Here is a 26,440-nt window from a genome sequence, read left to right as displayed (position 1 = left end):
TGCAGTGGCTTACGCCTGTAATCCCAGCACTTTGGGAGGCGGAGGTGGGCGGATCACCTGAGGTCAGGAGTTCAAACCAGCCTGGACAACATGATGAAACCCCATCTCTACTAAAAATACAAAAAATTAGCTGGGTGTGGTGGCAGGCGCCTGTAATCCCAGCTACTCAGGAGGTTGGGGCAGGAGAATCGCTTGAACCCAGGAGGCAGAGGTTGCAGTGAGCCGAGTGCCATTGCACTCCAGCCTGGGCAACAAGAGTGAAACTCCATCTCTAAATAAATTAATAAATAAATAAAAATACAGTCTGTTATTCGTTTGGCTTTATTTTTGGTATACTTAACAAAAATTAGCTGGGCGTGGTGGTGCATGCCTGTAATCCCAGCTATTGAGGCAGGAAAATCCCTGGAACCTGGGAGGCAAAGGTTGCAGTGAGCCAAGATTGTGCCACTGCACTCTAACCTGGGCAACTCCATCTCAAAAAAAAAAAAAAAAGGACTACTAAAAGAATGAAAAGGCAGGCCACAGAGTGACAGAGGTTATCTGCTTCTATAAAATTATCTATACATAAAACTCTTACAATAAGAAAAAGATAGTGATCCAATACAAAAATAAGCAAACCAGTTGAACAGGCACTTCACACAAAAGAGGATATCCAAGTGGCTGATAAGCATGTAAAAAGATGCTCACAATGAACGGTCTTCAGGGAAATAAATACAAATTAAAACCACATACCTAGGGGATTTGAAACAAGGCAGTTCTGTTAACCTCTCTTGCTGTATTTACTAATATGTAAATTGGAGATATTAATGCTTATGCTCAGGAATTTACAGTCTGAAGAAGGAATAAATGACACAACAGGAAACTGATAATTATGTATGGAAACACAGAGAATTATATACTAAAAGGCCAAGGTTAGAGACATAGTGGCCATATCTTTTACCCCTAAATCAAATCACATCAAATCAAATCAAATCCTGAGCTCAATCGACCTCCCACCTTGGCCTCCCACACAAGTACTGGGATGCCAGGCATGAGCCACTGCACCTGGCCAAAAAAAATATTAAAGAAAGAACGAAATTGGTAATCACAGGGCATCTCAAGGCAGGGAAACTAAAGGGCTGAGGCCAGATGGGAAATTTACTTATCACTGTGCTTATAAATAAAATATTTACATTTAAAAACAAACAAACAAAAAGTCCGCACGGTCCTAGGTGAATCTGGCCGAGGCTTCTGCGTCGAGGATGACGCGGGTCAGCTGAGGCCAAGACCGCAGGCACTGCCCTACCGCTCTCCAGATCACAGCTCCGCCTCTGCAGGGCCCCGGAGAAACGGGCATCCCTTCTCCAGTGACCAAAGGACAAAGACGGAGCCCTGTGGCTGGGTGTTTCGCCCAGGATCACCAGCGAGCTCAGAGTCCTCCCCATGACCGCCCCAGGGTGGACATTTTTAAAAGCGGAGGAAGGGAGGGAACACACTCTTTGTTGCTGTGCCCACCTTGCCTCGCCCAGGGCGGGCGTTCACAGGCTTTGGGGGCCCCGCCCGGACCGCAGTGGGGAGAGGCCGCCCCATGCCCCGCCCCGCCAAATTTAAGAGCCTTCGCCGAGCGCCAGGAGGTTCCCAGACAACTAGTCTTACTCGCTGCCTTTTGCAGAATCTTCTCACTCCTCCCGAGCTCCCTTCCTTGCGTCCGTCCGGGCAACAGCCGCGTCATGCCTAGCCCCAGGCCGCGAGGCAGCCCGCCGCCCGCTCCCTCGGGCTCTCGGGTCCGGCCTCCGCGCTCTGGCCGCTCTCCGGCGCCCAGGTCCCCTACCGGCCCGAACACGCCCCGCGCTCCCGGACGCTTCGAGTCCCCCTTCTCGGTCGAGGCCATCCTGGCGAGGACCGACCCCTGCGCGCCGGCGGCCTCCCAGCCGTCGGGCTCCGCCTGCGTCCACCCGGCCTTCTGGACCGCTGCTTCCCTGTGCGCCACCGGGGGTCTGCCCTGGGCGTGCCCGACATCGTGGCTGCCCGCCTACCTGAGCGTGGGTCTTTACCCTGTGCCAGGGCCGCGCGTGGCTCCCGTCTGCGGCCTGCTGGGCTTCGGCGTCACAGGTACTGCGCTCCCGGCGCCCGCATGCGGGGGACTGGGGGGAGGCTGGAGGGCCTAGGCCGCCACCGCCGGCGCCTCAGTGCAGGAGAGGGCACTGAGTGTGAGAATCACACACGGCTGCAGTGGGAAGGGGCTCTGTCACCGTTTACCTTGCGGTTGAAGCCGAGGACCGCGACAGTCTTGCTGAAAAAGACCCCGGCGCGAGGCTTCCCCCGCACGCTGCTGAGGTGGGAGAGGGTGGGTGTGAGGGCGGCGCAGCGCCTGAATGCGATGGGCAGGAGGCCAGCGCTGGGGCCGCAAGGGGACCCAGCCCTGCTCCCGGTCTCCGCGTCCCTTGACTCCCTCGCACACCCCGGGGTAGCGCTTGGTGACAGAGACGCTTCCCAAAGCGGCTCTCGACCCGAACCGATAGCCCTGTTTTTTTGGGGGGGGGAGAGGCGGGAAGTGGACGCTCCGGGAGGTGCTGTTGAGCGAGGAGCTGTTAGGAGCTGGTCCAGGCGCACACCCCACTACCGCCTCCACTGCTCACGTCTGTGAATTTGGGCTCCACACTTCGCTCTAAGCCTGCGTGCATGCAATGCTCTTAAGTAGTGCTTAAGGGCCAGGCACTTAAATCTCATGAGAAAGTAACTGTAAGGTTGGGCGCGGTGGCTCACGCCTGTAATTTCAGCACTTTGGGAGACCAAGGCGGGTGGATCACTTGAAGTAAGGAGTTCAAGACCAGCCTGGCCAACATAGTGAAACCCCATCTCTACTAAAAATACAAAAAATTAGGAGGGCCTGGTGGCGCGCGCTTGTAATCCTAGCTACTCAGGAGGCTAAATCAGGAGAATCACTTGAACTCGGGAGGTGGAGGTTGCATTGAGCCGAGATTGCGCCACTGCACTCCAGCCTAGGCAACAGAGTGAGACTCCGTCTCAAACAAACAAACCAACAAAAAAAAGTAAGTATAGAGGGAACTTTGTCCTCTAGCATTAAACATCCACCTACACGTGCTTTTGCCATTTTTGGTTGCCAGGTTCATGCTTCCCCAAGTCCCCACGAAGAAAACAGGAGCAAAGTTAGTCCAAGCCTTATCAACCCATACAAAGATAGTTGTAACACAATCTTGCCGGGTTCCTACTCCGTGGCACCCACCCCAATCCTGCATTTCCTCACCTTTGGACTCGCAGCCCCATCTAAATTCAATACCACTGGATCTGGGAGCTGTGCCCATCACTCCAATCCATCTTTCTCTGAGCTCTTCACACACCTGAGGTCTGAATTACAGTTTACTACCTCATGTTACAGTTGTCTCATTTTCAAGTTAGTTTTTTTGTTTTGTTTTGTTTTGAGATGGAGTCTCGCTCTGTCTCCCAGGCTGCAGTGCAGTGGTGCTATCTCTGCTCACTACAACCTTCTTCCGGGCTCAAGTGATTCTCCTGCCTTAGCCTCTGGGGTGGCTGGAATTACAAGCCCCAGCACCATGCCCGGCTAATTTTATTTTATTTATTTATTTATTTATTTTTTAGGCAGAGTCTCGCTCTGTGGCTTAGGCTGGAGTGCCATGGCACAATCTCAGCTCACTGCAAGCTCCGCCTTCCGGGTTCACGCCATTCTCCTGCCTCAGCCTCCGGAGTAGCTGGGACTACAGGCACATGCCACCACACCTGGCTAATTTTTTATATTTTTAGTAGAGATAGGGTTTCACCATGTTAGCCAGGATGGTCTTGATCTCCTGACCTCATGATGTATTTCTTTTTCTGTGAACTACTGTTCTTGCATTTTGCCCATATGTATAGTTGGTTATTTAAAGCAATCTATTTGTAGATGCTCTTTAATATTGAGGAAATTAGCCCTGGCCGGGTGCAGTGGCTCACCCCTGTAACCCCAGCACTTTGGGAGGCCAAGGCAGGTGAATCACTTCAGCTCAGGAGTTGAGACCAGCCTGGGCAACATGGCAAAACCCCATCTCTATTAAAAACACAAAAACTAGCTGGGCATGGTGGTGCGCACCTTGGCGGGGGCTGAAGTGGGAGGACTGCTTGTGCCTGGGAGGCAGAGGTTGCAGTGAGCCGAGGTCAAGCCACTGAACTCCAGCCTGGGCAACAGAACAAGACACTGTCTCAAAAAATTAAAAAAGAAATTACCCCTTTAACTGTAATAAACTACAATTTTTTTTTCTGTTTATTGGCTTTTGACTTTGATTATGGTGGTATTCTTTTGTTACACAGAAAAAATTTTAATTTTTATATGTTTGATGTGTTTTTACAAATCATTTCTTTTTTCTTTTTTGAGACAGGTTCTCTGTCACTTATGCTGGAGTGCAGTGGTGCGATCATGGCTCACTGCAGCCTCAACCTTCCAGGCTTAAGCACTCCTCCTTAGCTTCCTGAGTAGCAGGGACCACAGGCATGCGCTACCACATTCGACTAATTTAAAACATTTATTTTGTAGAGATGGAATCTCACAATGTTACCCAGGCTGATCTTGAACTCCTGGGCTCAAGTGATCCTCCTGCCTCAGCCTCCCAAACTGCTGGGATTACAGGCATGAGCCACTGTGCCTGGCCTCACATCTTATATGATACTTGGAAAGAACTTCCTCACTGTGAAGTCATACAATAACTTCCCCATTTTTTCTAAATTTTTGTGGGTTTACCTTTTTACATTTAAATATTTCCTCCATTTGGATTTTTTTTAGTGCAAGGTATTAGGTATGGATCCAGCTTAATTTTTCCCAGATCTGGAAATAATCCCTCTCTTCCCCATTGGATTATCACTTCTGTTTTAATTTTTATAATAAGCATTGACTTTCTTCTTGCTCTGCGCCTGGCACATCATATGTTTTTGTTTTTGTTGTTGTGGTAATTGTTGTTGTTGAGACAGGGTCTTACTCTATTGGCAAGGAGTGATCTCGGCTTGGCTCACTACAACCTCTGCCTCCCGAGCTCAAGTGATCCTCCTGCTTCAGCCTCCCAAGCAGCTGGGTCTACAGTTGTGCACCACCACACCTGACTAATTTTTGTATTTTTTTGTAGAGATAGGGTTTTGCCATGTTGCCCAGGGTGGTCTTGAACTCCTGGGCTCAAGCGATGGGCCCATCTCAGCCTCTCAAAGTGCTGGGATTATAGGCATAAGCCATTGCACCTAGACAGCACCATGTTAAAATCCTGACATCTCTGGAAGTAGGGATTATTATCACCATTTTACATATGAGGAAATCAAGGCTCACAGAAGTACATTGACTTTCCCAAGGTCCTCTGGCTGGTAATTGGTGGCAGAGCTAGGATTCCAACTAGAGCTTTGTTTTTTGTGGGTTTTTTTTTTTTTTTTTTTTTTTTTAAGACAGAGTCTCACTCTGTTGCCCAGGCTGGAGTACAGTGGCACAATCTTGGCTCACTGCAACTTCCGCTTTCCAGGTTCAAGTGATTCTCCTGCCTCAGCCTCCTGAATAGCTGGGATTACAGGTGCCCACCACCACATCTGGCTCATTTTTGTATTTTTAGTAGAGACGGGGTTTCACCAAGTTGGCCAGGCTGGTCTTGAATTCCTGACCTCAGGCTATCCGCCTGCCTCGGCCTCCCAAAGTGCTGGGATTACAGGTATGAGCCACCATGCCTGGCCTCAACTAGAGCTCTTAAGGAACACACAATACAGCCTACTTTCTTCTCCAAAGGTCAACTTCTGATTCTGAAACAAGGCTGACTAGGTACACCAGGCTGTATGTCTGATGGGCTTTTCCTGATCTTTTGGTCTACCTTGGCAGGCACAGAGTAAGCCTAGTGGGCCCAGTGGTTGGAGTCCTAAGCAGCTGGGGCCCCAGACTCACTCCCTTTGTTGGGGAAGTCTGTCTGCCAGCCCTGAGGACTCCCCAAGGCTAGTGGAGGCTGAGTGGCCTTAGCATTACGCTTGCCATTCTTCTGCCTAGAATACTATACTCCCAGAGAGCCCAATGGCTCACTCCCTCATCCCCATCAAGATTTGACTTAGGAACTGCTCCTGGTTGATGCATCTCCACTGGCCCACAGCTTGGTCTCATCTATTCCCATGGCTTAACATACCATCTATTTAAGCTGATGACTCCCAATTTTTTTTTTAATTGAGACAGAGTCTTGCACTGTCACCCAGGCTGGAGTGGAGTGGGCTCTATCTTGGCTCACTGCAACCTCTGCTTCCCGGACTCAAGCAGTTCTCCTGCCTCAGCCTCCTGAGTAGCTGGGATTACAGGCATGTGCCACCATGCCCGGCTAATTTTTGTATTTTTAGTAGAGACGGAGTTTCAACATGTTGGCCAGGCTGGTCTCGAACTCCTGATCTCAAGCAATCTGCCCCCTTCAGCCTCCCAAAGTGCTGGAATTACAGGCATGAGCCACCGTGCTCAGCGATGACTCCCAAATTTGTATCCTCAGCTCAACCCTCTCTTCTGACTTGTAATTCTTCTGACTTCACTTCTAAGATATAAGCTCCATAACGACAGAGATTTTCTGTTTTGTCCTGAAACCATGCATGACACACAGTAGACATTCAAAAAGTATTATATTTGTTCAATGAATTAAAAGGGTGAACCCCTGGGGGTCTCTTCGCTGCCCATTCCGTGGTGTTGCCAGAAGCAGTCAAGGAAAGGAGAGGAAGGCAAAGAGAGGGGAGGTTTGGCAACTTCTTTTAGGGGCCAGAAGTGAAGCCACTTGACTAGAGAGTAGTGGTGGCAGACAGTCTCACTGCATTGTCCCTTCTTTCCCTTTTGTTTGTTTCCTGTTATTTCTGCACAGTCTCTTTCCACTGTCTTCTTGCACTGTTACCTGGCCAAGTGGAAGGCAAGGTAGCGGAGCTGTGTGTGCCTTCTCATTTTGCCAAGATGGGAGTGCGGGCGGCTTCTGGCTAACCTCTCCTGCTGCTGGATAACCTCCCCTGCTGCTGGTTGCTCTTTAGGGTTGGAGCTGGCTCATTGCAGGGGACTCTGGGCCTTCCCAGACTGGGCCCCAATGGAGGACCTACAGGACACTGAGAGACAGCAAAAGAGAGTCCGAACTATGTTTAACTTGGAGCAGCTGGAAGAGCTGGAGAAAGTGTTTGCAAAACAGCACAATCTGGTGGGGAAGAAGAGAGCCCAGCTGGCAGCTCGGCTCAAACTTACAGAGAACCAGGTGGGAGTAGGGACTCCTATTGGGCCTGGGCTGCACCTAGGGACAAACACTACCTTGGCAAGGCCCTAAAGGGAGGGTGGGAGGAAGACATGGGCCCTCTTCCCTGTGCCACACTGTTGAGGGGACAGGCCCTGACTTTTTGCACGCTCTATGTAATGAAAAAAAAGTCCCATTTGAAGTCACATTATGTGAACAACTTGGAATGTTAACTTAGATTATTAGTCTAAAAATTGATAATAAAGGATTTCCATGCTAAATAAGGACCTGCTAGTAAAATTAAGTAGATGTGGCCAGGTGCAGTGGCTCATGCCTGTAATCCCAGAACTTTGGGAGGCCAAGGTGGGCAGATCACAAGGTCAGGAGTTCAAGACCAGCCCAGCCAACATAGTGAAACCCTGTCTCTACTAAAAATACAAAAAATCAGCTGGGTGGCTATAATCCCAGCTACTTAGGAGGCTGAGGCAGGAGAATCACTTGAGCCTGGGAGGCAGAGGTTGCAGTGAGCAGAGATCACGCCACTGCACTCCAGCCTGGGCAACAGTGCGAGACTCCATCTCAAAAAAAAAAAAATTAAGTAGATATTGAAGAGAGTCAATATAATCAATATTTCTTTGACCCCTATATTCCTCTCCAGCTATTATATCATTTCTCTGCTCCTTTCACAGGCAAACTTCTCAACAACTTGCCATGTTCACTTTGTCCATGTCCTCGCCTCCCACTCACTGCTTCACACATTCCAACATGACTTTTCCCTACCATTCCATCAAAACTTCTCAGCAGGGTCTCTAATAACCTCCATGTTGCCAGAGCCAACAATATGACACTTTCCTTTCTTCAACTCAGTCCACCACTCAGCAGCTCTTAGTACTGGACAGTCAGCCACCCCATCCCTTATTGAAACATGTTCCTCATAGCCTCCAGACACCATGCTGTCCGGTTTTCCTCCTAGCTCTGTCTCCTTGGCAGGCTACTCTTCCCTTGGGGACCTCGAAATCTCTTCCCAGCTGGTCTCATCTATTCCCATGGCTTAAAATACCATCTATAAGCCAGTGACTCCCAAATTTGTATCCTCAGCACAACCATCTTGTCTGACTTATACCTCTAACTACCTTCTTGGTGATTCCAGTTAGATGTCTCATGGGCACGTATCTCAAACCCAAGAACCCAAGTCTAAACCTCAATTCCTGACTTGTTTCCTGCCCAAATCTGTTCCTTTCCCATACATGACCCCACCATCCACCTGGTTACTCAAAAACCCAATCATCCTAGGTTCCTCCTTCTCCTCTGCTTCCAAACATCATTGAGCCTTGTCATCTCTACCTCCAAAATACAGCTGGAGTGGCTTCACTTCTCTCCATCACCCCAATGTACACCCCAGATCTCCTGGGGCCGCTGCAGTGGCCTCCCTCCTATCTTCCTGCTTCTGCTGCCGCTGCCATCCATGCTTCACACAGCAGCCAGGTGCACAATGCACTTCAGATGTAAATAGGATTATGTGGGCCCACATAAAAGCCTCATGGGTGACATTCCTTATCTATGGCCTTCCAGGTCCTGGGTGATCTGGCACCCGCTGACCTCTTCCATTTCCCTCCCTTGACTTTCTCCTCTCACTCTCATCCATGCTCTCCTCCTTCCTGGTCCTCAAACACTCCAAGCTTGGATCCATTTCAGAGCCTTCCTACAGGTTGTTCCCTGCCCTGCGGGCCTGCTCTTCTCTGTCCCCATCAGGTGGGCCTCTCTCTCTTTGAGCCTCAGCTTTTTTTTTTTTTTTTTTTTTGAGACAGAGTCTCGCTCTGTCGCCCGGGCTGGAGTGCAGTGGCGCAATCTCGGCTCACTGCAAGCTCCGCCTCCCGGGTTCACGCCATTCTCCTGCCTCAGCCTCCGAGTAGCTGGGACTACAGGCGCCCGCCACCGCGCCCGGCTAATTTTTTGTATTTTTTAGTAGAGACAGGGTTTCACCGTGGTCTCGATCTCCTGACCTCGTGATCCGCCCGCCTCGGCCTCCCAAAGTGCTGGGATTACAAGCGTGAGCCACCGCGCCCGGCCGAGCCTCAGCTTTAATGCTGGTTCCTCAGGGAGGCCTCCTCTACCCATACCCGTTTGTACCCCCTTTTGTGTTTACATAGCTCTTTGTTTCTTTACATGTTTCTTGCCAATGTTTCTTCACTAGCTCGTGAGCTCCACGAGGGCAGGCAGCTTGCCTCTGTTGCTCACCACTGTATCAGCATCACCTAGGATGGTGCTTAGCACATACTGGAAGCTCAGTAAATACTCGGATGAATGAATGGTGTCTGGAATTATAGAGAGGGGTGTTTTGGAGGAGGTACCTCCCTGAGAAGGGAGAGCAAATATTGGCCAGGCAGAGAGGGGTGTTCACTCTAGGAATTGGGAAGCAGTGGGACCTGATGGTCACATTCTGATCTCTGCCCACTGTCTCCAATTATAGGTGAGAGTTTGGTTCCAGAACCGCAGGGTCAAGTATCAGAAACAGCAAAAGCTGAGGGCAGCAGTTACATCTGCCGAGGCTGCCTCCCTGGATGAGCCTTCCAGCAGCTCCAACGCCAGTATCCAGAGTGATGATGCCGAGTCAGGAGTGGACAGCTGAGGACTGGGACAGAGCCCCTAGCCAGGCTGCCTGGGCTAGTTCTTCCTGGGGGTACCCACTGGAGCTCCTTGCCTCACACCTCAACGAAAAGCCTCCTCAACCAGAGGAATCTGAGCTGTCAAGCAGGGACCCCCTTTTCTATACTGATTCCTGGAAACTGGAATAATGTAATGATTGGAGGCACAGACTCTGGCCTTCAGCAATGTCCTTGGCCAACCTATGGAACTTCCAAGCCTTTTTTCTTTATCTGTATAATGGGTGCATTCATAACTCAGATCACCCAGGCGTGAGAAGATGTCTGTAAAGCAATAATGTGCCATGCACAGTGCAAAGTGTGTGGTTACTGTTAAGGCTTGTAGGCCCCCGAATAGAGAAGACCAACTGGAAAAAAAAACTTTTTTTCATCTGCTGTCACCCCACAACAATCAACACAGAACACTTCTGTGACCAAACATATAGGGGTGTACCCCACATTCCAACCTCCAATTCAGTAAATTCTGACATGATCTACCTGCAGGTAGTGTCTGACCCCACAGATTGAGGGCTCATTCCACATGGCAGCCCTTCCTTTTTTTTTTTTTTGAGACAGAGTGCAGTGGCGCAATCTTGGCTCACCGCAACTTACGCCTCCTGGGTTCAAGCGATTCTCCTGCCTCAGCCTCCCAAGTAGCTGGGACTATAGGCACACGCCACCATGCCTGGCTAATTTTTATATTTTTAGTAGAGACGGGGTTTCACCACATGGTCAGGCTGGTCTTGAACTGCTGACCTTGTGATCCTCCCAAAGTGCTGGGATTACATGGGTGAGCCACCGCCCGGCCCAACCCTGCCCTTTTTGTTTTTTATGGAGTCTTAAGGTCTACCAGTCATCAGTCAACTCATTAGCATATGAAAAGACATCACTTCAGAGATTCTAGGGATTTTAGGAGTTCTATGCCAGGAAATCAAGATGAAGATCAAATATATATTTCATAATATCACAGCTCCCCTCACCTGGGGGAGTGATACCTGTACCAGCAATTAATATTTTCCTGGCCTGGCTGTGGAGAAGGAACCTCTTTGAATAAGCATCTGGGCATAGAAGACTCTTCCCCATCAGAAGGAGTTGAGAGCAAAGAGAAGGTAGACTTTAGCCCATTCACAAAGTTTCCCAACGTTTTCTTGTTTTGTCTGAACTGTTACCATTCTCAGAAGAAGCTCAGGCCCAGCAGCAAAGACAAGGTCTCGCTCTGTCACCCAGACTGGAGTGCAGTGGTGCAATCATAGCTAACGGCAGCCTCAACCTCCTGGGCTCAAGTGATCCTCCCACCTTAGCCTCCTGAGCAGCTGGGACTACAGGCACGTGACACTACGCCTGGCTAATTTTTAACATTTTTTGTAGAGAGAACGTCCCTTTGTTGCCCAGGCTGGTCTTGAACTCCAGGCTTCAAGTGGTTCTCTTGCATTGGCCTCGCAAAGCCCCATCTTTTTATAGAATAATTTGTGTATGCCAAGGCTGGCATTTTGTCATAAACTCTGCTGTGTTTTCACAGGACAGTTATAATTTCCCCCTTTCATGACTCTGACTCATGGCTCCTTTTTCTTCTCAAGAATGTGCTCGATTTCTCTGAAAGAATCCTGCTGCCAGGATTTTCAGAGCTGATTTCTGTAGCACAGACCATTCAGGTTCTAGAATGGCTCTTGGGGAACTGAGCTGAGGGGTGGAAGGAAGCCTGTCCTGCCACCTGGTGGTGAGTGAGGGCACGGCCCCCAGCTGCTCTTGGGGTAGGTTTGCCCCCAAGTCCGTGGACTATTCGCTCCCTGACACGGGGCTGCAGGCTTGAGGAGACCCAGGGTCGGTTTCAATAACCTTTTCTCTGGCCCTGCCAACTATCTGTCTCCCCCAAGTCCGTGGACTATTCGCTCCTTGACACCAGGTGGCAGGCTTGAGGAGAGGCAGGGTCAGTTTCAAGAACCCTTCTCTGTCCCTGCCAACTATCTATCTATCTATAATTATTTGATAGATAATTGTGGCTTGATCACGGTTCATTGCAGTCTCGACCTCCCCAGGTTCAGGTGATCCTCCCACGCACCACCACGCCCGGCAAATTTTTCTATTTTTTGGAGAGACAAGGTCTCACTACGTTGCCCAGTCTGTTCTTGAGCCTGGGAGCTGAAGGCTGCAGTGAGCCGAGATCGCCCCATGCCAGTATGGGCGACAAAGCGAGACTGTGTCTCAAACAAAACACACAAAATCAGGGGACAAGGAAACAAAACAAGGCTTGATAGTCAGGCCTAGTTGTGGGGACAAATGCCATAGGTCTGGTTTGCAGCTTTTTGGGGTCCTGAATGAGAGGACAGGCCCCTCCCCCTTTTCACGACGGTGTGTGCATACGCACACTCACTTCTGTATCCAGTTTCAGAGGTTCTCAGACCTGAGGTCCACTATGGACTCCTCCGCTACCCCCGGGTTGCAAGGTCCCTAAGCCATTGAAGAATCTGAGAGAGGCACAAGTCCACCCTAACCTTTGGCAGGACTGTCTGTCCTGCTGCCAGAGGGATTACCGAGAAAGGAAATCTTGTCCTGGATTCTTCAAGTGGGGTGAGTGAGCTCCGGGATATAAGCTAGTCCTTCCCTTCAGGCTGAGAGCTAGAGAGGATAGTAGTAAGTTGGCCTTCTGCTGTCCTACTCTAGGGCTGGGTCCAAAGAGCGCTTTAAATCCGTGAAGACAGGCCACTGTGTGAATAAAGACAACATACATAGAAACATGCATCGGAGGCCGGGTGAGGTGGCTCACGCCTGTAATCCCAACACTTTGGGAGATCGAGGCGGGCAGATCACTTGAGGTCAGGAGTTCGAGACCAGCCTGGCCAACATAGTGAAACCCGCTAGAAATACAAAAATTAGCTGGGCTTAGTGGCGCACGTCTGTACGCTCAGCTACTCGGGAGGCTGAGGCAGGAGAATCAATCACTTGAACCTGGGAGGCAGAGGTTGCAGTGAGCCGAGATCGCGCCACTGCACACCAGCCTGGGCGACAGTGAGACTGTCAAAAAAAAAAACCAAAAAAACAAAAAAACATGCAACGGACTCAAAGATGCACACATCAAAACTATGTACGCGCACACAGACTCTGATACAGAGGTACAGACACAAAAAGGTACCGATGTAAAAGCACAAAGGCAGGCCCAGCTACACTCCCGTCAACAAACCACGGAACCTAAATTCAGACTTGGTGGAGCGCAAAACCTCGCAGCCTCAGGGGCACTCTCGCCGGGGGCGGGACCAGAAGGGGGTGGGGCCTCTCAGGTCGAGGCGGGGTTAAGGGTCATAAGGCGGAGGCGCGCCCAAGATGGCGGCCTCCACGTGCGACATGTTCTCCTTCTGCGTGGGCGTGGCGGGCCGCGCCCGGGTCTCCGTGGAAGTCCGTTTCGTGAGCAGCGCCAAGGTGAGGTCGGGGCGGGTCCTGCCGGGAGCCTCAGCCCAGTCCGGCCATGGAGACAGCCCCGCAGGACTCCATACCCGGAGCCCAGAGAGTTCTGTGCTGCTCGGACGCTACGGCCCGGCCCCTGCTCGCGGCCCGGGGGCTCCCAGTCTGTCCCCGCGCGCAGGCTCGTGGCGCGGTCACGCGATAGACTCGGGTCTCCGGAGTCTCCGTGCGCATTTCCTCCCAGCGGAATCCGGCCAGCCCGCCGGACGCCCTGCTGTGGCTGCTCGGGGCGGGGCTAGGGGGCTTTGCTGCTGGGTCCCTGGAACGGTGGGCGGGGACGTGCTGGGCAGAGAGAACTGAGGTATAAAAGAGTGGGTCCTCGCGAACTTAATGTGTGAGATTTGGGTGAGGGGATGAGGAGAGAGGCCAAGACCCTTTACGAAGGTCTTTGGAGTGCTGAGGAATTTGGACCAGAGTCCAAAGGCCGTGGGGGCATTGGGAGAGTTTTTAGCAGGAAGGTGACATGATTTTGTCGTTTTTATTGTGTTCCAAAAGTTCATTGTAGAAAAAATAGAAAATGCATGTAAGGAAAGAAAATATGAAAATCACTCATACTTCTATACTTGTGCAAACATGTGTACGTTAAAATTACATTTTTAGAAACTGCTTTTTGATGCAGCAGTGAATCTTTCGATATCAAGCCTATTTCTACATATTAATTTTTAAGAGCTGAGTGGTAGCTTCTTCCGTGAGAGGGCCACAGTTCACTCAACCAACCCGTTATTAATGGACCCTTTATTGTTGTATGGTATTTTTCATCCCCGGAGTCAAAAGTCTTAGAGCTCATTTTCTCTGCAAACATCCTTTTGTTTTGTCCAGCAGTGTTTTTTTCCTAGTTATCTTTGACTGTTGATATGTGCAAAATTATATTTGTTCTCATTTACGTTTCTTTGGTTACTAGTGAGGTTGAATAATTTATCCTGTGTAGTGGCTGTGTGTATCGTTGGTTCTTGCCCAAGATGTAAGACCTCTAGTTGTCTGTCATCTGCTCTCAGCGTCATCATATTGATCTAGTTTCCCAGCTCAGCCTTCTTTGCCCCCTTTCTGCTCCAGAGGTATCTGGAGCACTCTGCTCATTCCCTGGTAACTCAGCTTCCCCACATCCTTGGTCTCCTTACCTGTTCGTATGTCCATCTCCGTAGTCTCTAGTGCTCCTGGGTGGCCACAGTTTGAAGGTGTCTCAGTTCCATCATTCTTGGTTTGCAGTGATATTCTTCACCTTTTTATTAATTAGCCCCCAGTCTCTCAACCCCTTCCTTTCTTCATTTCTTCCCTCTCACTTCATCACTTCAGCCACTCTCCTTGCACAGTTTTCCTGTCCCAGGCTTCTATCAAGGCCCCAGCCGATCGCCCTCTCCTTGCCTACATCTGATCTGCTGCTGGAGAAAATAACATACCTGCCTGGACTTGGTAACAGCATGGATTATCCTGGGCTTTTTGCTTCTCTATTCAAATGAGATTGATTTGCGATTTTTTTCTCAAGTTATTTTCCTCAAGTTACCACATGAGGGTTATACGTGGGTTTTTTTGGTAAAACAGAAAAGCTTGCTGTGTTTTCTGTCATTACATTGTTTAAATAGCATGAACATTATTTATTCTTTAAAGGTTTGACAGAATTGGGTCATGAAACTATATAGACCAGGGGCCTCAAGTGGGAGTAGTTTTTGACTACTTTTTATTGCTTCTGTGGGTAGGAATGACTTTTCAAAAATTTATCAACTTTTATACCAGAGACATGACCAATTGGAACAGAAACCTCACCAGGTCCAGTGGAAGCCAGCTGGATTACCATACTGGTGCACTAGCTGGGTAGCAGCATGGCTTATTGTGGGCTTTCTTATTTTAATCAAGATTTTAAAATCTACTACATAGTCTGCCCGGGCATGGTGGCTCATTCCTGTAATTCCAGCGCTTTCGGAGGCCGAGGTGGGCTGATCACTTGAGGTCAGGAGTTCAAGACCAGTCTGGCCAACACGGTGAAACCCTGTCTCTACTAAAAATACAAAAATTAGGCTGGGCGCGGTGGCTCACGCCTGTAATCCCAGCACTTTGGGAGGCCGAGGCGGGCGGATCACTTGAACTTGATGTCAGGAGTTCGAGACCAGCCTGACCAACATGGTGAAACCCCATCTCTACTAAAAATACAAAAATTAGCTGGGCGTGGTGGTGCACGCCTGTAATCCCAGCTACCTGAGGCCAAGGCACGAGAATTGCTTGAACCCGGGAGGCAGAGGTTGCAGTGAGCTGAGGTCGTGCTACTGCACTCCAGCCTGGGCAACAGAGAGAGACTCCGTCTCAAAAAAAAAAAAAAAAAAAAAGTCTATTACATAGTCTTAGAGTTTTGCACCTTTTTTTTTTTTTATAGAGATGGGGTCTTGCTATGTTGCCCAGGCTGGTCTCGAACCCCGGGGCTCAAGCGATCCTTCATCCTCGCATCCCAAAGTGCTAGATTTACAGGCGTGAGCCACCATACCCAGCCTGCACGATTTTTTCTTAAAACTTTTTTTTCAAATTGGAAGTATGTATGGTTTGTCCCCTTTCCATTCAGGTTCAGTGCTCTCCAACCTTCTTTTTTTTTGAGATGGAGTCTCACTCTGTCGCCCAGGCTGTAGTGCAGTAGTGCAATCTTGGCTCACTGCAACCTCTGCCTCCTGGGTTCAAGTGATTCTCCTGCCTCAGCCTTCCGAGTAGCTGGGACTACAGGCGAACACCACCATGTACAGCTAATTTTTGTATTTTTAGTAGAGACAGGGTTTCACCATATTGGTCAGGCTGATCTTGAACTCTTGACCTCATGATCCGTCTGCCTTAGCCTCCCAAAGTGCTAGGATTACAAGCATAAGCCACTGCACCCAGCCCAACCTTAATATTATGAGTTAGAGCTCTGTTTTCCTTGAAATATGCTCATCAGTTTTGGGAATGACTTTATAAAGGAACAACTCTGATTCTTTTCTCTTTGTTTTGATTACTAAATATTTTCTGCATTTAGACCTTCACAAAGAGGGAGATCCATATTTGTACAATATTGAAATTTGAGATTGTCAGAAATAATGTGAGTCCCTGTTCATATTGTCTTGTCCCATAGAGGAAGGCCAAATTTTCAGTTTGCTAGATTGGGAGGGGATACAAGGCATGGGGGGAAGGGCTTCCAGGAAGCCAGGCGAGGAGGGTGTGCCCAGGGCTTTGCCTCCTGGTTTTGTTTCACCTGTCCCATTCTACTGTGAGATAGAGCTTCCAGAGTTGTTCACAAGGTTGAGATTTTTCGCTCTGAGCTTGAGAGGCAACCCTATCTGGCCTTCTAAGCAGGCAGGGAGCTACCTGGGAGGCAACACTGACAGGTCATTTTGCTTTGGTGTCAAGCATTTTTTTCCTCTCCTTTTGTTGTGGCAGCTCAGTGTTGACAGGGCTCCACATGTCTTCTTTGAGTAGTGGGAGTATGTGCCCAGTAAGGCCAGTAACTGCCTGGGTTCTGAAGCCATGTGCTGAGTCCTTTTGCACATTTGAGAGATGGCAGTTCAGAGGTTGTTTTCTCATCCTTCATCCTTTACGTGATGTATGTAGTGTTTCAGACCAGTGCTTCTCAAACTAACATGCATATGAATCACCTGGGCATCTTGTTACGATGCAGATTCTGATTCAGCAGGTCTGGGGTGGGGCCCAAGAGTCTGCATTTCTAACAGAGTCCTAGGTGATGCCTATGTTGCCAGCCCCTGTACCTCTCATTGAGTAGGAAGAAGCTAGAGCTCATCAGGTCCATTCATCTGTGCTATATCGTTACACCCTGGAAACTACCTTGTAGGTATTATTATAATGCTCACTTTTCAAACGGGAAACAGATGTAAAGTGAAGCAGTTGGCTCAAAGGTTCACAGCAAGTTAATGTTATGACTGGTACTAGTATTAGCTCCTTTCTTTCAGTGCAACCCCCAAGGACTTGTTGGATGCCAGGCACTGTGCTAGGTGCTGTGGGTATTCAGCTGACCAAGGAAGAGGGCACATTCTCCCCCAAACAAGGCTTCCCTGTCCCATGGTGTAGGATTTCTCTGCAACCCTGTGTAGCAACACCACTGCCAGGATCCTGGAGTGGCATGTGGCTGACTCAGAGATGAGTGCCCTGCCTTTACCAGCTCCTGGTACTGGAGGCCCCAGCCTGCTATAAGCCTTGGCCTTGCTCTAGCCATACTCAGAAAAGTTCTCTGAGTAATCTGAGATGGCTGCCATGGTGGCTTCCTCCCTGTTCCAGGCCTTCTGCTCTGAATGGACTGAAAGGGATGCAACTGAAAATGAGTTAGAGCCGTATTTCCAGAGGAGAAAGTTATGGAGGGTGCTGACCACTCTCCATGGACTCACAGAGGCAGAGGCCTCTCCTAAGAGTGAGGCATGTGGGAGTGAGGCTGGACGGCCTCCTGGAAGCTCTTGGAGCTATGTCTTCTGTTCCTTCTTACGGCCATCCTATTCCTCTGCCCTCTTAGGGAAAGGGGCTGTTTGCCACCCAGCTGATCCGGAAGGGGGAGACCATCTTCATAGAACGGCCCCTGGTGGCTGCACAGTTTCTCTGGAATGCACTTTATCGCTACCGAGGTGAGTACATCTCTCCTACTCCTCATGGCCCAGTCACCTTTGTGCATGGAAGTGAGCTGCAAAAATCCCTACTGGCTAATGTCTCTGGAACTCTGGGTGTTGGGAGGAAATGCTGTCTTCCATTGAAGGACTGTGCCTGAGAACCACGCCTCTGTCCAGTCTCAGGTGTTTGAGGCTTATTCCTGTGGTGGGAGGCTCTTCAGATGTGCTCCCTGAGGGAGCGCAGCAGGACTCAGGCGAGTTTGATTCCATGGTATGAGGGACGTCATGCTGAAGGCCCAGTGCCAAAGTGGAGTCCTCCACCAAGAGGAGACTACATGGCCCTTGTTCAAAGAAGGCTGAGTTAGGGGTGAGCACAAGTAGGATGCCCTTAGCTTTGCTGGCCACATGCTTTTTTCACATTTTTCTTTTTTTGGGGTCGGTGGGAGGGGGACGGAGTTTTGCTCTTGTTGCCCAGGCTAAAGTGCAGTGGTGTGATCTCGGCTCTCTGCAACCTCTGCCTCCCAGGTTCAAGCAATTCTCCTGCCTCAGCCTCCCGAGTAGCTGGGATTACAGGCACGCACAACCATGTCCGGCTAATTTTTGCATTTTTAGTAGAAACGGGGTTTCAACATGTTGGCTAGGCTGGTTTTGAACTCCTAACCTCAGGTGCTTCACTTGCCTTGGCCTCCCAAAGTGCTGGGATTACAGGCATGAGCCACCGTGCCCGACTCACACATTTCTTAAGCTAGAGACACACAATGAAAGGAGGGTCAGTTGGCCCCAGAGTATGGGAAAAGCCCAGTTTCGGGATGGTAGGGGAGCCCCACAGAGTGAGTCTGATTAAGAAGCAGGGAGAGTTAGACAATAAGGGCCAGGAGGTCCTTGAGAGGGAGGAAGGGATCATCTACCTTGGGATGCACATGAAATAAATTCATTCATTCATTCATGCATGCATGTAATTATTCATTTACTCACTTCCCAAACTTTTATGAAACACTAGAATGGTGCCTGGCACATAGCAGGTGCTCCATAGGGCTGTGAAAGGGATAGATGTGGCCTCTGCTCTCAAGACATTGTTGTGTCTGGCTCTCACCCTCAGCCTGTGACCACTGCCTTCGGGCACTGGAGAAGGCAGAAGAGAATGCCCAGAGGCTGACCGGGAAACCAGGCCAGGTTCTGCCTCACCCAGAGCTGTGCACTGTGCGCAAGGACCTCCACCAGAACTGTCCCCATTGCCGAGTGAGTATTCTTGGGGAGTGTACCTGGAAGGGGGTGGGTGAGGGAGGCCTTAGCTGGAGTCCTCAGTGGGGAGACAAGAGCAACGACAGACCTGGTCATGGCCCTTGAAAACTACAATGTAGGAGAAGATGTTGAAAAGGCTTGGTTATTGTTCCAGTTTCATCCTCCCTTGCACAGTTACATTGTCTGGAAAATGGGCTTGGTGGGAGCCTAGGTGTGCCTTTCACATGTCCCCAGAGCACCCTGTGTTTTCTCTTCTCATAATACGTCTGAGCTACAGCTCAGGGGCTATTTGTGGAAGGAATGCAGTTAGAGGAGGTGATCCTAGGGCCAGATCCTAGGGTACTGACCTCTATCCCACCTAACAGGTGATGTACTGCAGTGCAGAATGTCGGCTGGCAGCCACTGAGCAATACCACCAGGTCCTGTGCCCAGGCCCCTCCCAGGATGACCCCTTGCATCCTCTCAATAAGCTTCAGGAGGCCTGGAGGTAGGTCTCTTTTCCTCTCTTCTTTGCTTTATCCTTTCCTCCCTGGTTGCCTGCCTGGGCTCATCAGGTGTTGCCGTCTTTCTTAAGTTACAATTCCCTGGATTTTTCTTCTTTTCTTAGGGTTAAACAGAAGTCACATAACCCTATCCCCTGCTTTTAATCTGGGCTGTCAGTCCTTCTGTCCTTAGCATTTAACACTCTCCCAGAAAGAGCCCCATTAAGCCAATAGGGATGCAAAGTCTTGCCTAAGTCCTTGTCTATGACTTTCTTGGTAATTGACGGAATTGGTAGGAAGTTTTCTCTGTACCAGTCAGACTCGGCTTTTCTGAGCTCAGCTACTAGGGAGAGAATTTCTAGGCCAATCTTTCTTCTCTTTCCCCAGGAGTATTCACTACCCACCTGAGACTGCAAGCATCATGTTGATGGCCAGGATGGTGGCCACAGTGAAGCAGGTGAGCCCACCCAACCCTCTCAGGGAAGCTGACTGTGGCCCCATTCAACCTTTGGTCTCAGTCTTTTCCTCACCTCAAAGCCCTAGCTTGGATGCAGAGTTCTTCCTGGCCTTCCCAAAGGAGAGTTCCTTGCTATGTAAAACCTTAGGAATGCGCTAAACATAAATCAGGCATAGGGAGTGGAGAGCTCATTTTGCCTGTAGTCTTTTTTTTTTTTTTAACTGAAAGACCAGTGTGATCGTATGCCTGTAGTTTCTGATATAGAAGATGCCTTGTGCAGTAGCAATTCATGCATTTGATTTATAAGCACCACTTTTTCAGGATTGTATCTTACATAAAGCGAGAGAAGCCACTCTAACCGCCCTTCTATTAATATTGTTCCTCAGCCTCTTTCTCCTGTTTTCCAAATGTCGTTGAATTGGCTGTCTCGGCTCCAACTGGGGAAATGGTTGGGGGTGGGCAGCATTGGGAGGAAGCCTCAGGCAGAGGAAGGGCCCCTATAAGTTCCTATGTGGTGGTATTTCCCAAGTGGGCGGGAGTGTCAGTAAGAAGGTGGGTGTCTGTGACCCTTAAGTATGTTTGTTCACTGCAGGCGAAGGACAAGGACTGTTGGATCAGACTCTTTTCCCAGTTCTGTAACAAAACAGCCAATGAAGAGGAGGAAATTGTCCACAAACTTCTGGGAGACAAATTCAAGGTTATTATTCTCCCATGGCCTGTCTCCTTCCCTCCCCAAATATCCTAGGATGTCTCTGGCCATCTGTGGGGAGCACCATATTCGATCACTTCTGAGCTACAGGAAGGAGTTAGAACTTGGGTCCAGAAATCGATTCAGAGGACTTACGTTCCTGCCACTGTTTACTTCATGACCTCATGTGGACCTACAGTTGGGAAGTGGGGTGACAACAGAGGAAGGGCGTGTTGGATGCCCTGCCCTGAAAGTGCTCCCTAACTGGTGTTAGAAGGCAGGACTCGTCATAGGATAGCAGTGGGCAAATCAGGTAGAATGGAGACTGGAGGGTTGTGGGGCCACAGAATCAGAGAGCAGTGTGAAACTGCCCATGTCCTGAGTGCCCATTCACAATCAAAGAGTATGGGTCCTCACTGAGGACAGCAGACTTCCCTGCAGGAGCTGCCTGAGGATGGAGGCAGGTGTGTACAAGGTTTGCATCTGGGGTGGGCCCTGTTGCACTGAACTTATAGGAAGGGAGTGGGACAGCCCAGCTGGTCTGGAGGCCAGGTCAAGGGAGATTTGACGGTGGTGGTGTGGATAGACATTTCAGGCTGCCTCAGCCTTGCTGGTACAAGTGCTGGAAAATGGAGAGAAATTGGGTTTGCCACCCCGGGTTGGAACAGGCCGGCAGACTGCCAAAGCTCTTTGGAGGTAGACTCTGTGGCCTTCCTTTGCCCCTACGGAAAGCTCAGTCTACAGAGCTGGCCCTTTTTCCTTCCCTCCCCTAGTCGCCTGGGCCCTGCCTGGGTGCTAATGGGAAATCCTCAGGGATACAAGTCTCTCCCTGCTTCCCCTAAACCAGGGCCAACTGGAACTTCTGCGGAGACTCTTCACAGAGGCCCTCTATGAGGAAGCAGTCAGCCAGGTGAGTGAGGAGAGGGTGGGACCAGTGGCCTCCTTGTTACTCCAGCTCTCCAGGAGCAACCAGGTCATCATCTCCTACAGGGACAGCTGAGCCAAAGCCAACTTGGTCTTCTGGAGTTGGGACGAGCCTGACTCACAGAAGGCTTCCCGAACAGGGAGTCCAATTGGAAGAAAAGCCAGTGGCTGTAATGAGCGCTCATCTCTTTTTTCCCCCAACAGTGGTTCACTCCAGATGGATTCCGGTCTCTCTTTGCCCTTGTTGGGACCAATGGCCAAGGAATCGGGACCAGGTTAGAATGTTCCAGAGCTGTTGAAGTTACTCTCAGGGGTGGGAAACTGATTGAGGAAGGTAGCCACAGTTCCTTTCAAGACTGGGATGGGGTAGGGTGGGACTCTGGACAGATCACTGAACTGGATATAGTGGTGGGAATCAGAATGAGGCATTGGAATCTGTTTTGGGGAGCCTCTGTTGGGGAAGATGGGCCCCCACCTGGAGAATGAAATGGGGTGGGGATGGGAGACCCTTCTTCCTGGGCTTAACTTGCCTGGAGGTGGAGGGCCCTGTGACCTGGGCTTCCGCCTCCCCAACCATGGGCTGCCTGGGACTCCCAGCTCCCTAAGCCAGTGGGTCCATGCCTGTGACGCTCTGGAGTTGAAGCCTCAGGACCGTGAGCAGCTTGACACCTTCATTGACCAGCTGTACAAGGACATCGAGGCAGGTTGGTGAGATAGGGCCTTGGCCTTATCCAACCATGGCGACATCCCCAGTCAGATGGTGGACACAAAGTCTTTCCCCAGGGTGCTCTGAATTAATGGTAGGGGAAGGTAATCCCTTTGTGCCTGTGGGGAGCTTCAGATCTGTCCACAGGGCACACAGGTGAGAAACAGCCCCAAGATGTATCCAGAGGCTTGATGCTGGGAGGAGGGGGTGCTGGATAAATAGGATGTCTTGTAGACAGAAAAGCAAGGCTTCTGTCTTGGAGAGGCAAGTTTAGGTAAGATGGTAGGGACTGATGCCTTAGTGTGGTGGGGTTGCAGGACTGTGGAGACGGTGCCTGTCCTTGTAAGCCTCGTTTCCTTTTCCTGCCTTTAAAAATGGGTAGAATAATGTCTGTGTATTACTGTCTTACAGCAACTGGAGAGTTTCTTAACTGTGAAGGATCTGGCCTCTTTGTGCTTCAGAGCTGCTGTGAGTCATGGCGTTGAGGAGGGATGGTCCCAGGTGCTTCTGCCTTTGCCAGGTGGCCTTGCAGCCACAGTTTATCTTTCTCAGTTGGCCGTTTCTAGGCTGGTAGGGTTGAGTCTGGGAGCCCCATTAGGTCTGAGCTCCCACAGGAATTCCCCTGGGCCTTTTTGTTCTATCATTTTTTTCATTTGTTCATCCAACTGTTTGTGCTATAATACCTGCTTATATATAAAACCTTACAGTAGGCCAGGCCCTGTACTAAGGCAGGCACAGAGCTCTGATTCTTGCAAAGGGATGCATGGGCTTTGCACCATTACTGCCTTGTGAGATTTGGGAGTACTGGGAGCCCAGGCTAGAGGGCGAGTCTCATCAGCACCTGATGAGGAGGGGCAGATTCAGCTCAGACAACTGCCTTTTCCAGACCTCAGCTTCCCACTCCCTGGTTTCCTCACTGCAAACTCCTCCTCCCAGGCTCCAGGGCCATTCTACCCTCCCAAACTGGATTCTCAGAGGGCCTGTGTCAGCTGTTACTAGATGTCCAATAGCAGGCAGAACTGACTTAAGTGGTCTGGGGTGGGCATTCCTTCAGAGCCCTGTCCCTCCCTTTGTGAGACAGTGGGAACAAGACTGAGAATGAAGTTGGCCAGTCACAGCGGGTTGGAGTGGGAGTGCTGTGGAGTTCATTTGTGCTGTGCTATATGGTCTTCAGGAAAGAACACTGGATGCAGAGTCTGGAAACTTGGGTTCTAAAACGTGCTCAGCCTTGGCAGGGATGAACAAGCAAGAAAGGACCCAGTGCTCTGCAGAATTGAGGCTATTATTTTTTTTAGTTAATAATCCTCATTATCTGCCTCTTATGATCCAGGCAACCACAGTTGTGTGCCCAATGCAGAGACCTCCTTTCCAGAAAACAACTTCCTTTTGCATGTCACTGCTCTGGAGGATATTAAGCCAGGAGAGGTGAGGGGGACCAGGAACCGTCAGGATGGGTGGGCAGTGGGCCTTGGAAGTTCTCTGCAACAGTGGCTAGAGTACCTTGAAATTCAGGCTGTTGGGTGGAATCCCCACATACCTTAGGGTCTGAGTCTTTCAGCTCATGGTTATGTTCTAACCCTACCTCACTTTTTCGAAATATGACTCCAGAAAGCCTCAGGACAGTGTTTAGCCTCAGGACCTATGTGCTCAGATTCTTGTCCCCAGCTATCTTTTGGTCAAATGCAGATATGTAATTTCTAAGAAAGCAGGAGATAGCTCTTTGTGGGTTTAGGGTCTTGTCTGTTAGTGCAGGCACAGTGGCTGGTTGAATCTTCTTCAGGGCAAGTAGCATCATACCAAGACCTCTGATCCCAGCTGCAGACCTTGGCCATTGACCGGCTTTCACCACGGCCCGAGGCTAACCACAGTCTCCTCTGTCTCAGGCACAGGCTGTTGGAGTCTTTTAGTGGCCTGCCTACTGAAGGCACTGGGAACTGGATGCGGGCAGCCAGCCCCTTAACTGAAGGGCAACGCAAGCCTGGCTCCTAGAGATGGGGCAGTGGTTGGAGATAGGATAGGTGTTGGGGAGGCCCTTATGCCGTTTAAGAGCACAGACCATCAGACTGCACTTCTCTGCCCTACAGGAAATTTGTATCAGCTACTTGGACTGCTGTCAGCGGGAGCGCAGCCGCCACAGCCGCCACAAGATCCTCAGGTGCCAGCTGGGGACATGGTTGTGCAGCTGGGCTCTGGGGTCCTCTATCCCATAGCTCCCTGACTTTTCCCCCTCACCATCCCCCACCGCTGCAGGGAGAACTATTTGTTTGTCTGTTCCTGTCCCAAATGCCTGGCAGAGGCTGATGAACCCAATGTGACCTCAGAAGAGGAAGAGGAAGAAGAGGAGGAGGAGGAGGAAGGAGAGCCAGAAGATGCAGAGCTGGGGGATGAGATGACTGATGTGTGATGTTGCCCTGCCCAGAAAGGGCCCTGCCCTAGACCCTGCCAGAAGAGGGGGCTCTTCCCCCAGAGAAGTGGCTCGGAGGGAACTTCCCACTCCCATTGCCTGCTTTCCCCATTCCAGCCCTCTCTGCTAGAGGGTAGCACAGAGCCTGGATCTCTGGCCCCAACCCCCACCAGACCTCATGCCCTGGACACTGCTGCTGAGTTGGCTCAGACTCTGCACTGGCACTGAGCCTTTCACAACTGGCCTCCCCTTGAGGTTCCTCCACTCTAGGGTTTGAGGGGCTGGAATCAGGGCCAGAGCCTAACAGTGTTTTTTCCCCTTGGCTCCACAGCCCATACTCACCCCTTCACCTGAGGCTCCTCCCCTTTCAACTTGCTGTTGATTTCTTTTGAGGGGTAAATCTGAGACCGAGTTCATTGAAGCAGAGACACGAGGTGGTGAGGCATCCTCACCTCCCCGCACCACAGCTGTGGCTAGTAAGGCAACTGCTTGACCACTGGCCCAGCAAGGAGAGGCGAGCAGGAGGATCTGGGCCTCCTGAGCCCCTTCCCTGAGGCTGTCTCCTGGGAATGCTGGACAGGGGGATTACTCCCCCCACCCACACCCCCATTTGGACATCTGGGGAAGTGGAGATTAACCCCTCCCCCAGACTCCAGAATCTTTGTAACTCATGCCTTGCCTCTCAGGACCTGGCACAGTGGCTGGCCTTATGAAGTATGGAAAAGGCCTCTGCCTTCCTCAGGAGGGACACGTAGGGGGTCATCACCCTTTCTCCCACCTGCTTCCCAATGAGCACTCAGCAGCATGGCTGAGACCTGGGGCTTGACAGGCCTGTGCTCCTTAGATTAGGATGCTCTGGTATTCCTGGGGCCAGTTAAAATGGGTCAGTGAGGGGCTCTCCTGGCCTCAATCTCCATCTTTAGGGTCTCCACAGAGGAACATTGAAGTCTTCCAGAAACCTCGAGGAGCTGGGCTAGATACTTGGAGAGTAGCCCTGTCTTGTCCCCTCCTACCCCCAGATTAGTACCACCCCTCTCACTCTTGGGTTGGATGCTATGGGAATTACAACCCATCACTCCCATTGCCTCCCTTTCCTGGAGGAGCCTGCTGCATTCTGCTGAGGGATCCCAGAGAGGGCAGGTGCCCACCCCACAGGCCCTTTCCTGGACCATGGAGCCACGTGGAACCTGTCTGGCCCTTTACCCATTGGGTTCTTACTCCTTCACAACGGTCAGCACTCCTCTCCCAACCCCCCTGCCCACTGTTCTCAATAAAATGTGAGTGGTGACAGGCCTCTGCAGGAATGCTTTGTGGCAAGTGGCTGGGCAGGCTGCCCCAGGCATGCAGCAGTCACAGGTGGGTGCAAAGGGGTACCGATTAGACCGGGTAATGGTAGGAGATGGGAGCTCCAGGCTCACCAGCTTGGGCTCACCTCTGCTCTTATTTACACTCTGCTATGCAAATGTTCTAATGCCCAAGAGCAAGGGTCCTCTGAGGTCCAGTTTGGGTGGTTTTAAAATTTTGAGACAGGGTCTCACCTTGTCACCCAGGCTGGCGTGCAGCAATGCAATCATAGCTCACCACAGCCTTGAACTCCTGGGCCCAAGTGATCCTCCCACCTCCGCCTCCTGAGTAGCTGGGACTATAGGCTCACGCCACCACACCCAGCTAATTTTTAATTTTTCTG

General features: G+C 50.6%; 2 protein-coding genes across 2 annotated transcripts; both read left to right on the top strand.

Annotated features, from left to right (window-relative positions):
- The first annotated feature begins 1,616 nt into the window (after positions 1-1,616).
- On the top strand, positions 1,617-11,383 carry NOTO (notochord homeobox). Its single transcript, XM_055243604.1, has 3 exons — positions 1,617-2,091; positions 7,000-7,214; positions 9,661-11,383. The coding sequence occupies exons 1-3, from the start codon at positions 1,710-1,712 to the stop codon at positions 9,817-9,819; spliced, it is 756 nt and encodes a 251-aa protein (XP_055099579.1). The 5' UTR covers positions 1,617-1,709; the 3' UTR covers positions 9,820-11,383.
- Positions 11,384-13,080: 1,697 nt separating this feature from the next.
- On the top strand, positions 13,081-26,046 carry SMYD5 (SMYD family member 5). The gene is made up of 13 exons (XM_055240396.2): positions 13,081-13,246; positions 17,760-17,868; positions 18,950-19,089; positions 19,458-19,579; positions 19,962-20,031; positions 20,624-20,728; positions 21,567-21,629; positions 21,848-21,918; positions 22,241-22,347; positions 22,761-22,817; positions 23,680-23,774; positions 24,434-24,504; positions 24,600-26,046. Exons 1-13 carry the CDS (start codon positions 13,151-13,153, stop codon positions 24,751-24,753), a joined length of 1,260 nt encoding a protein of 419 aa, XP_055096371.1. The 5' UTR covers positions 13,081-13,150; the 3' UTR covers positions 24,754-26,046.
- Positions 26,047-26,440: the final 394 nt, after the last annotated feature.

This window comes from Symphalangus syndactylus, chromosome 14 (genome assembly GCF_028878055.3).
Source record: "Symphalangus syndactylus isolate Jambi chromosome 14, NHGRI_mSymSyn1-v2.1_pri, whole genome shotgun sequence".
Classification (NCBI taxonomy): Eukaryota; Metazoa; Chordata; class Mammalia; order Primates; family Hylobatidae; genus Symphalangus; species Symphalangus syndactylus.
This window is presented reverse-complemented; position numbering and strand designations above follow the sequence as displayed.